Source organism: Kryptolebias marmoratus, linkage group LG1, assembly GCF_001649575.2.
Source record: "Kryptolebias marmoratus isolate JLee-2015 linkage group LG1, ASM164957v2, whole genome shotgun sequence".
In the NCBI taxonomy this organism is placed as follows: Eukaryota; Metazoa; Chordata; class Actinopteri; order Cyprinodontiformes; family Rivulidae; genus Kryptolebias; species Kryptolebias marmoratus.
Genome location: NC_051430.1, coordinates 14,554,526 through 14,565,922, shown reverse-complemented (window position 1 = coordinate 14,565,922; position 11,397 = coordinate 14,554,526). Strand labels below are relative to the sequence as shown.

Here is an 11,397-nt window from a genome sequence, read left to right as displayed (position 1 = left end):
AGACTGCAGGAGGGTTTTTCCTTAAAAAGTTCTTTATTTCAAACAAATCATTGCAGGTTGAGCAGGTCACTAATTATAGAGACACAGGAGACGCTCGTGTGTCTCTTAAGGTCGAAGACATTTGTAAAAAGCTTATATTGTGGTGATACAGACTCCAACAATTGTACAATATGACAGACCTACAGTTAATGCAACTTTTATGAGTGACAATGTCCCATGGAGACTCAAAAACTTTAAACACTGTAGTGTAAAAATGTTTCTGAAGGTAGCTTCTGCAAGTTTTATTTCTACTATTAAACAAGAATTGGTTCATAAAAATCCTGACAGATCAGATTAAAACAAACATCAGTGGTGATGCAACATGTTTGTGTGACCAAATGTGGACAGCAGTTAAAAAACCCATCAAAATACATCCAGCTGTAGGAGTTTCTGCACTAATTTCTTATCCTGCGTGGACGCGGTGACCCTCGGGTGCTGCGCGGATCAAATCGTCGACTTGTACATGCTTGACAGCTGCTCCTGAAACACTCTGCGGATGTCGGCCCGCCGGATTTTCAGGGTGGGCGTGAGAAGGCCGTTGGCCATGCTGAACGTCTCGGGGTGCAAATGGAGATCTCTCACCTGTGGCGACACAAACGGATTCCAGCAGACGTTACTGGGAGCTTGTTTTTGCAGCTTCGGATCGTTTGAGTTTCCACTGGAGGCCGCTCACCTGCTCGAAGGATTTGAGTCCTGCTTCCTTCCCCACTGACCTCATGTCTTGTAATACAGCGTTCTTTACATCCTGTTGGGAGATGATCAGTTTTTCAAACGTCTTGTAAAATTGTTAGATGGAGGTGATGTTTGAAAATAGTATATTTGATTTACAGGGTTTTGGCACAGCTCCTCGTAGGAGCCAATGAAACCCCGCTCCTTGGCCCAGTTGACAAACACCTCTCTGTCAGGAACAACTATTCCTACGACGTACGACTGGAGACACGTCGTACAGGAGAAAGTCGAGCATTTATAACTAGATCAGAAAATCTTTGCACATCTAGATTCAGTGAAGTCCTTTTCTGTGTGAACGCACCTGTAAGCTGTCTCCATGAACGAACACCTGGAGCACAGGAACGGAGCGCACGTAGACGTTTTCGATCTTCTCCGGCGCGACGTACTCTCCCTGGGACAACTTGAAGATGTGCTTCTTCCGGTCAATGATGCGCAGCGTGCCGTTCTGACGCCAGAAACATGTTTATTGGAACTTTTTTTGTTTGTTTATTTGCAAGAAAGTATTGCGCTTAAATACGTCGATATTGCTCGGTCTTACTGGAAGCCACTGGCCCACATCCCCAGTGTGAAGCCAGCCGTCGCTGTCCAGGGCCTCGGCTGTCTTCTCCGTGTCCTTCAGGTAACCTTTGAACACACTGTGGCCACGGACACAAATCTTTAAGAGACCAAAGAATATTGTGACGTGTCAAAAGGCCAACTGGACACCAAATGTGACGGTCTCTTTCCCATTTTCTCACCTCTCCCTCCTCATTCTTAGCAAAGTAGTTCATGTCAGGGATGTCCACCAGCTTGACCATGGCACCGGGGACAGGAGGACCAACATGTCCTGAAACGGAGATGATCTGCTTATCAGCTGAGAACAGGAGCAACCTGCAAGAGAGCGCTTAAAAAAAAAGTAATTACCTGCGCTGTTGTCTCCTATCAAGGAGAAAGTGCAGCCTCCAGTGGACTCCGTCTGTCCGTAACCCTCGCAGATGACGCAGCCCAGAGTGGCTCGGAGGAAGGACAACACTGAAGAGGAGATGGGTGCCGAGGCGGTCAGGACGAACCGAACGTTGCCTCCTAAACTGGCCTGAAACGCAAAGTACACCTCAAACACAGGCCGTGACACAGATCCCGAGCTAGTTTCCGTTTGAACTATTGTACCCTCGGTCACAGTTTCCCCGTCTGAGCACACGCGGAGAGCCAAAACGGTTTCAGTTTTTAGCATCATGTGTGAAAGCCTCTCTGATACACTCCCACAGGGCCAATATGCTGCGAGTGAAGTTGGCATCAATAGTTGGAACAATTGTGCCTCTCCTGAGCAGATTCAGATTTGTTGCTATTTGCGAGGCTGCTTGTTTACACGTGCAGCTGTAGCATAAAGACCAACAATGTTCTTTAAGCGAAAACACAGGTGGCTGGGGCTGAAATTCAAAAATGTTTTGGCAAAATAAAATACTAATGATCTTCAAGAGGTTCACTGGAAAGTCGGGATATTAAATAAAACATCAGGTGACTTTAAATTGATTGTCTCGATAAAAACCGGATGAATCTGAATCAGAGTGCTGATGGGTTGTGTTTGCATTCTGGATTATTTAAGCTTCTGAGTGAATAGTTAAAGCCCTAGGATTCCTTGAAGGAATGCATATCACCCGCTAAATAAGTAAATGAGTGACATTATATGCAGTTTGGTGAAAAGGTTTGATGTCACTGCAAGATCCTGCAAGATGTGTTAGCTCTTAGCATATGTTTTAAGGATGACTCTTGGCTACTACCGCCTCAAATGTGAGCTCAGTAGCTGTAAGTTAAAGCCATTTTTGTGTGGGCTTGGGTTGATTACCTGTGGCAGCCATCTTAAATTAGGTTGACTCCAAAAGTTATTTAGTTGTCAAGGTTCATCCAATGATGACTTTTTGCAAGTTTTGTTAAAATTCAACTGGCGGTTCATGATATTATAGTAACAGATGGACGTACAGATGTCTTCAGCAGGTGATGATTATAGCACTTATACAGCAAAGGAGCCTCCAGCTACTGACCTGAATTTTCCTGAAAACCAGTTTGTCCCATAGACTGTTGTTCCGCACGATTCCCCGGCGGAGCTCCGCCTGTTTCCTCCTCACAGCGTAGTTAAGCAGAGCCCGTTGAAACGGGGAGGTCACCGAACCCTGGATCTTTAAGGAAATATTATTTAAAAAAGACAAGCAGGCTTCTACGGGTCAATTAGGAAATCAAAGTCTAAATGCTTCACTGACCTTGTCATAGATGCGATTGAGAATTCGAGGCACCACAGGTAAGAGGGTGGGTTTGAGGGTTTTAATGTCGTCCATCAGAAGAGAAATGTCCCCCTGGAAGAATCCTACCCGGGCTCCAAAGCAGTACATTGTGAGCTGCGATAGAAATCGATTGATTTATTTTCTTGTAAGGTTTGCAGGCAAAAGGCTCACTTAAGGAAAAAAGAAAAAAGGGAAAACGTGAAGGGGAACTACAACCTGAATCATCCTCTCAAACATGTGGGCAAGCGGCAGGTACGAGATTGACACGTCCTCGTGAGTGATCACAAACGAACCCTGCCAGGGAAAACGAGACACGAAGTGAGCAAAAGCACAGGGGAGAGATTACATTCAGGCAGCGGCGCCGAGCGGAGCCTCACGGGCAATCAAACATGCTGTATGGCTTTTCCAACAGCGGTTAGACAGCACAATCTTTAGACAGGGGCAATTAGTTAAAGTACCTCGCAGCGACAGGGGCGATCAAACATCCAATTAATCATACCATTAAACACAGCGGGGCGGGGAGGGGGGTGGGGTGGCAGGTTTGACAAACAAGCAGATGGGAAGTGATGCTAGCTGCGAGGCTGTTCTCAATTAGACAAGGAGGTGGAAGTTTAGACAGACCTCCAGGATCTTAATGACAGAGGAAGTATTGGAGGCGATGTTGCCGTGGGTGATCATGGCTCCCTTGGGCTTCCCTGGATAAATAAACAAGAGATTATTGCAGTGGCCTGCACAGCAAAAGGAACCTCCAGTGGCACCATAAAGAGAGGTTGTTAGTGGGCACTGAAGGACGTTTCTCTAATGATGTTAGAGAGGTATAATTATGGGGGGGGGGCTTCTGAGATCAGACGTACCTGTGGTTCCACTGGTGAAGCAAACCACTGCCAGATCCTGAGGCTGGGGCGGCTACAACACACAGCACAAAAAAAAAAAAAAAAAAAAAAGAAAAGAAAATATATGACTTGCAGCTTCCTCCACTCTGTGTCCAAGTCCTGTTTACAAGTGAGTGTTAATGACATCTTATGAGACAGGGCTGTCAGGCGAGCACTTAGAGGGAGATCAGCTGTTTACACGAGTCGGTTTGATGCGGTGACGCCGCAGCTGAGAGACGAGAGAAGAAAAACTCACCTCAGGCTCCCTGAGGTTCTGCTTGCCCAGCTCCTGGGAACGTGCACAAAGAAGACGAGCGCTCGCGTCAGTTCGTACCTCGCAACCGGGACGTTCGATTAAAGGCGGGCGCATTGAAAAAGGACTGGGATTCCTCCCACTCACCAGGAGCTGGTCCCGTCTCAGAACCTCCACCCCGCACTGCTTCGCCCGCTCCGCAAAGTCTTGGCTGAAGTCGTTGAAGAGAACCAGGCAGGAGATCTTGGGAGTCGTGCCTTTCTCTTTGCACTCGAGCAAAGGTGCCGCCCTCTCCTCTTTGTCACAGATCACCAGGGTTATCTCAGCTAAACACACACACACACACAAAATGTGTAAATAAATGTCATCAAGCAGGGATACCTGCTTACTAATAGCTAAAACGTGAAGTAACATCAAAATTCAACACTTTTCAGTTAGCGGTACTTTCAGAAGTAACCCGTGTTGTAATGTCCATTAAAGTCAGCTTCTACTGTTTCATCTGTCTCTCAAAGGTTAAAGCGAACCTTTTGTTTTACATTACTGCTTTAGATTTTTCCATGAATCAAAATGAGTAATCCTTTAAAGTCCTTTTCTCCTTAAAAGAATAATATTTTTTTTTAAAAACCCGTCTTGGTATGTTTCAAACATCTGTGATCACCAAAGAAGTTTCTGTTCATCTTCTCAGTTTGTCATTTTTCATTTTCACCGGCAGCAGAAGGCTAAGGGCCTGGTAATGTTTTAGCCCGTGTGTGTGTGTGTGTGTGTGTGTGTGTGTGCGTTTGCCTGTCTGTAACATTAGCAAAAGATCTCTGGATGGATATGAATGAAACTCAGGAAGAAATCATTGGATGTACATCTACAACTGATTAACCTTTGAAGTCTGTCCAATTCAAAATGTCTCTAACTCGGCTGGTCTTACATATTATTATATTATTATTATATACATTCAGCTGTAGTTTGGAGTGGTACTAGCTGACTCATCTGCCCGATATTCTTGGAGTGCTAAAACACCTCTCACCAGATCTCACCGTTACACATGAGACAGCGCACAAGGTCGTTTACAAGGTTTGACCATCTTCTTCTCAGCATGAGAGGATTTTAGTTTAAGACTCTGGCATGAAGGGCAGCAAGCAGAACGCATACTTTCATTTTGTTACGGAAACAGCCAAGAAAAACAAGTATTTTACATTATTATTGTTTGGCATTTAGCCAATCGTCAAATGACTTCTGACACTACTACCAAACACACACTTTCTCACATTGTTCGGGAACATTTAACGTTCTCTTCCTCGAAATTTCAAACATACATTTTCTGTGACGCTCTGTCTCCGAATCAATATTCCTATAAAGCCGTGATGTGAGACGTTGGCTGATGCTTTGTTGTTTCTTTTTCTACACGCGGGTCTTCTCACCAAGGTTGAGGATGTGGACCATCGCCTCCATGCCCAGTGTGTCATACAGCGGCACCAGAACCAAGGAGTAGGTGTAGCAGGCCATCTCCGAGATGATCCACTGTCGCCAGCAGAGGGAGACAAAGCAGCACAGTTAGACGCACGGCACCTTCGCTCGCAGGTAGATGAGGGGAAAAGAAATGTTTAGGCACAATATTCTGCTCTGCCACTCATTTCTCATTTACTAAACAAAAGCTATGTTCTAAATAGACTGTCCTCAAGATGCAGATTGGAAATAAATAAATAGAAAAAGATAATTTTCTGCTCCATCAGAGCTCTCAGCCTCTCATTAGACCAGTCAACACAGGAGCTACAGAAAAAAAGACTTGCCTGGTGGATATATTTAATAAAACTGAGATTAAACGCTGTACTGCACCTTGTTCTCAATATGAATAAAAGGACAAACACACTCTCAGGAAGGACAAACAAAGATTCAATCAAAATCTATTAGAAAAGGACAATATTGAGCTGTAAGGACGAGGGTTGTAATTCATTAGGCGTTAAGGTGATGTGTGCACGATAAAATATTAAACTTCTATTACAGGAGTTTATTAGAGCTCCTGAAACTCATCTCTCCATCCAAACTCGTGATTAAAGGAAACTTTCATTAGGACGAGCAAATGACGAGGAGTTAAATCAAACATTTTAAGAGGATTTTCAGTAAGGAAAGGAATGTAATTTAGAGTTGTGATTTAAAAAAATAAAATACACACAACTTTTTACCAAAACTAGGCTCGTGCTCATGTGTAAATTCAAAGGTTTGACCATTTCAGAGTTTTATTATCATAAAACCATGAATGGGTCTGTTATTCTACAGCTGTGCAGTTCATTAAATCAGTATGCTGCAGGTGTATGAGACACCTGAGGGTGTTTCACTCTTGTTGCATCAGATGAAACTTGTTTTAAATGGACGATTAATTAATTCCGTGGGTTTTTTTGTGTCTAGAAATATTCTGTGATTATTTCTTTCTGAGGAGACTAACCGGTTGGCATGAGGCGTTTTAGATATGTAATTTCCTTATCTTGAAAGCCAAACCTGCTCCAGAGAAGGATGGGCTTCCTGCATCTGTTGCCATGGAGATAAACCTCTACAAAGAGGTCAACAATTTACGAAATGTTAAGAAGTCAGTCTTTTTTTGTGTGTGTGTGCACGCTAAACCACTATTTCTGTCTTGTAGCCCAGGTGCTGGGTCGTACAGGTGGGGAAAAACAGGCCCAAATCATCGAACCTCCACCACCGTGCTTGACTGTGCGTAAAAGGTAGTTGTGCTGAAAATACTGAGATAAGATTCTTATCAAAAAAATAAAAAATAAAAAAAAGGTACGGTCCGTTATGGCCTGGGAATTGGGTCTCATCTACTCAAAAACCATCACTCCAGATGATTTTTTCATTTCTTCAGATTAAACTTTAATCCGCCGTGCTGCTGTGTTCCTCACCAACAGGAGAAACGTTCTTGCAGCAACTTGTTCAAAACAAACGACACTTGTTCAGCCTTTTTCAGATTGTGCAGCCACAATATTTACGATTAAAACGTTACAGGAGGTGTGCAGAGTCTGGGACGTTTATCTACAGAATCAGGAATTTTCTAGGAAAACTGGCAGGTGTTGCTTGCATTTTTTTCCATAGAAGAAAGATGGTTTCAGTTTTGGGGTAAAGACTTTATAAAACTGTGTGTGTGCTGCTGATGGGTTTTCCACCTTGGCACTGTGTTAACACACTCCTGAGGGTGTATTTATCTAGTTTTCAGATCATGTTTTACTCTTATATTCTACTAAATAAACTTTAGAGTTTATTTAGAGAACAACATGGACTTTAAATCACTTGTTTTTACCCCCCATAAAATAACCTTTTGTGCCAATGCTGTTTTAATGCATTTGTTTCTGAATCACAAAAGTAGCAGCAATAATTCTGCAGGTTTGTTTTGTTTACACATTCACCAATCTGAACCCATGTCTCTGAGACTGTTACTGACACTCTGCTGTTACTGAGGGAACTGTTTCAATCAGGTCTTCTAGCCTTTATTGCATCATGCGGACATGTTACCACGAATCAAAAGTTCATTTCCCATAAAGGGAGTTAGATGCCATTCACTGGTTTACTGATGCCTCTGAACCGCCGAAACTAAAAATCTACGTGTGGCGACGAGTTTATACCTCAGGTCTGTTCGGTGAAAACACTCCAATGTATTTCTGGTGGCTTTTAGCAATTATGCCACTGCCCATCCACTCTGCCTGCTGAGTCACCTGAGGATCAGACATGCTCAGTTAAGGAAAACGTATCACCCAACAGGGACACCGTAATGGAGGAATCGTTTGTCAAACCTCGAGGTAAGAGATCCATTCGTAGGGCTGACCTGGCTTTCTGAAGCCAAGACATGGACCATTTCCTGAAGGAGACAATCGTGTCAGTTAAAATCTATCCTTGTTTGTGACATTGTTCTTTTAAGATTTAGAAGTTTAACTGCGCTCACTGGCATTCGACTTAAATAAGATTAGGTAATACGTTCTTCACCTGAGACCTTCAGCCCTCTCTGGAACATGTCGTACACCGTCCTGATGTCGTCGTGGTAGAACTCCATCAGAGTGTCATCTTTGAGCAGAGCGGACCGCCTGCAGCTCTGATCGCCCTGCAAAACAAAACAAGGTCCTTACTGACGCTTAAGCGCGCTTCGGAATCCTCCGGCGCCGGAGCCGACCGCGATGCAACTCACGTCGACGGCGACGGACTGAGCTCGCAGGTCGCAGGGGGGGCGGGTGGGCTGAGGGCGGGTCATCAACCAGTACACGGTGAAGGAGGCCAGGGCCCCCAAACCCAGCAGAGAGGAGGAGGAGAGCAAGGACGGCAGGAGGGTCCACGGGTCCTCCGATTCAGACGCTTTAAGTCCTGCGTGGGAGTAAAGTGACCGCAACCACTCCTGGAACTGCATAACTGAGAAGAAAACAGAACAAGGACACGCTCTGAGGAAAAATGGGAAAATTAGATGGTGCCTAAAATAGACGTTTAGGTCCGCTGAGTTAAAAAAAAAAAACATGCAGGAAGCAACAAACATATAACTAACAACACGAGGGGATCTGGAATTTACTTTTGTTTCATTTACTTATTTAAAAAAGCCTTTTGACTCTAAAATTATTGCCTTTCTTTTGTTTTTATTATTGTGTCTTTTTCCACTTTGTAAGTTAATCAAGTTAACTCAGTTAGAGATTCTTAAATCATAACTTTAAGCCATAGATTTCTTTTTTATTTAGTCTAACGGTTCCTATGTTTTCAGTTATGACATTGCTTAGTTTGCACCAAGTTTCAGATGAACTGAAGAAATTGATCAAAATGTCAAAATCTAATTCGGTTGAAAAGTAACTCTAGTGTAAACAGACTGATTCCAAAGGTTCACTATCAAGGTCCAAAACAATTAAACACAAGGAGGAAACTTCCAGCTGAGTGAATCAGTGATGCTGCGGGGCTGCAGGGCTGCAGGGACACACGACCGAAAGGAAACGGAATCAGACACGCCCCAATTTAGTTCTGTTATCAGATGACCAATTAATAATTATCCCCCATCATGGAAGGCTAAAAATGCTTTCGCCTGCGTCTGTGCATGTCTGTCTGTTAGCAAAATATCCACTGGACTGAATTTAGTGAAACCGATGAACTTTTACAATTAATGCAATTCAAAATGGTCGCCACAGCTAATCGACACAAAAATGGCTATAACTCTGCCAGTTTTACAGATACTGAGCTGAAATCTGGCATGATAGTAGCTGAGAGTCACCTTTATACTCCAAGTGCTACACACTGGGCAGGATCTGTACTTAAAACTTTGGCTTTAACTGTTGGAGCCGCCCTGTTTGTCTGTTATCAACGTATGTCATGAGCCACTGGACAGATTTTAATGAAACTCTTAAAATGTGATCATTAGACGTGGATCTCCGACTTTTGGAGTCAACCAGTTTGTTTAAGACTCTTGCATGAGATGCGACAGGCAATACGCATTCTTCTTTAGTTTGAGCACATTTTTAACTTTAAGATTTAAAATGTTCCCTTTTAGAAATGAGAGAATTTATCTGAATGCAGAAAATGAATTTTGACTCCAAATGTTCCTCATGAGTCACAAAGAGAAGATGAGGTTTCCTGTTGGGGTTTATTCAAGTCAAACTTGTGCTGGACACAACCAGAAACTTTCCTTCTTACCAAAAACTGTTCCCTGTGTGTAGTGCTTAACTCCACTTTCATTTTGTTAACCAACACCGACAACCAATTATCTGAAATCATTCTGAAAGTGTCCACAGAGTCTCGCCTGAACAGTCTGCTGCCGAGAAGGCTGAAGCACAGAAACTTGGCAGAGTTTAAAAAGAAAAAATAAAATTACAAAAAAAAAAAAAAAGGAGCAGAAGAAAAGGCTGGGGCTCATGAAGGGTTAGTGGAGAGACATCAGGAAGTAATAACGATTGGCTCAACGGTGACAGGGGCCGGGGTTACTTCCAGTCATGGTGAAAGGTTCCAGGGCGAGTGGAGAGGTGAGGGGAGGCTGGCAGGGTGGGGTGACAGGATGACCAGCCTCAGTTATTAAAGGACTAGCATTCCCCGAAAGGAAGGCATTTGGCTGATTTTAAATTTAAACCATCTGATGCTAAGAAGGGATGGACCTGTGGCTGTTTTGGTCGAACCTCATCTGTGACACAATCACATGCAGTACTTTGAGATCTCACCAGATGTGCTCAGAGTGCATCATGGGGATGACTTTCAGGTAATACCACACAGACTTTAGCTCAATGTGTGTAAAACTGACAGAGTTAGAGCCATGTTTGTATTGGATAATGCTGAAATCGGGGTGACTCTGGCTGTAGATGAATATTCAATGACATTTTTTCCTTTTTTCCACAGTACAGCAAATGCGTGCACACACACAGACATGGGCGAAAACATGATCACTCCGCTGCTGCAACATTAATTCCCACCCATATGTCACTGTTCATGTGAAAACTTATCGATTATGACAGAAAAGATGCAACTTGAGTTTGATCCCTTGTGTACAAACACATCCGTCTCAAACTTTCTGCAACATTTTTTTTCTACACTAAAACTGTTAATTATACCCTCTGCGTAGCAAATCACCACGTTTCACCAGAGGGGAATTCATCTCATCTAATAAATCACTGCATTCCCACGTCAACTCCCCTCCTTGAGCACCCCTCAACCTCTCACCTACTTTCTCCCCCCACCAGGCGAGGAGGGGGAGAGACGAATGACATCTCCCCCAGCCCCTTTCTTTTCTTTTTTTTATTACAGTTTCCCTGCATGGCAAATTTATAATCTCCTTTAAGTAGTAATTTATGTGTTTAGTTGCCACTTTACACCTGCTGAAGCAGCAAAGCAGTTGCTCATCCCCTTCAGCTTCCTCGCTAAACTGAAAACAGAGCGGCTTTATGAAATGTGGCAGCAAAAAATGAGTCTGCTGAAGAGGAAGCTTCCTGCGGCCCCTTTTTCTGTGTCACCCCGCCAACCCTCCCCTCATCTCTCATTCTCTTTCATCATGGCCACTGTCGAGGCGCAGACAAAGACCATAGTGCTCCCGGCTTTTTACTCCCCTCAAGACTGGAGACACACACACACACAAAAACAAAAAGACAAACATTATAGTGAAGGAAACAAATGCTCCTTCAGTCTGTGCCAGAGAGGAGAAAAAAAACAAAAAACCTGTGAGTTCTGGAGGATCAAACTCTCATTTCGAACACTGGAACAGATGTGCCTTTCATGCAACAAGTGAAGTGATATGAACAGAAACAGCAGACTAAAAAAAAAA

The 11,397-nt window shown here is 43.6% G+C and overlaps 1 protein-coding gene across 1 annotated transcript in view; it reads right to left on the bottom strand.

Annotated features, from left to right (window-relative positions):
• Positions 1-14: 14 nt before the first annotated feature.
• The window catches only part of acsl2 (acyl-CoA synthetase long chain family member 2), a 16,570-nt gene continuing 5,187 nt past the window's right edge, over positions 15-11,397 (bottom strand). The window contains exons 2-20 of the mRNA XM_017417228.3: positions 8,311-8,528; positions 8,112-8,226; positions 7,922-7,986; positions 7,754-7,843; positions 5,561-5,660; positions 4,296-4,474; positions 4,152-4,184; positions 3,878-3,929; positions 3,645-3,718; positions 3,240-3,317; positions 3,003-3,137; positions 2,787-2,921; positions 1,672-1,840; positions 1,506-1,594; positions 1,307-1,423; positions 1,070-1,213; positions 868-969; positions 713-784; positions 15-621 (exon numbers count right to left, since the gene is read on the bottom strand). Coding sequence (XP_017272717.1) covers positions 484-621; positions 713-784; positions 868-969; positions 1,070-1,213; positions 1,307-1,423; positions 1,506-1,594; positions 1,672-1,840; positions 2,787-2,921; positions 3,003-3,137; positions 3,240-3,317; positions 3,645-3,718; positions 3,878-3,929; positions 4,152-4,184; positions 4,296-4,474; positions 5,561-5,660; positions 7,754-7,843; positions 7,922-7,986; positions 8,112-8,226; positions 8,311-8,526 — 2,103 coding nt within the window. The 5' untranslated portion in view covers positions 8,527-8,528 and the 3' untranslated portion in view covers positions 15-483. The remainder of the gene's footprint in view (positions 622-712; positions 785-867; positions 970-1,069; positions 1,214-1,306; positions 1,424-1,505; positions 1,595-1,671; positions 1,841-2,786; positions 2,922-3,002; positions 3,138-3,239; positions 3,318-3,644; positions 3,719-3,877; positions 3,930-4,151; positions 4,185-4,295; positions 4,475-5,560; positions 5,661-7,753; positions 7,844-7,921; positions 7,987-8,111; positions 8,227-8,310; positions 8,529-11,397) is intronic.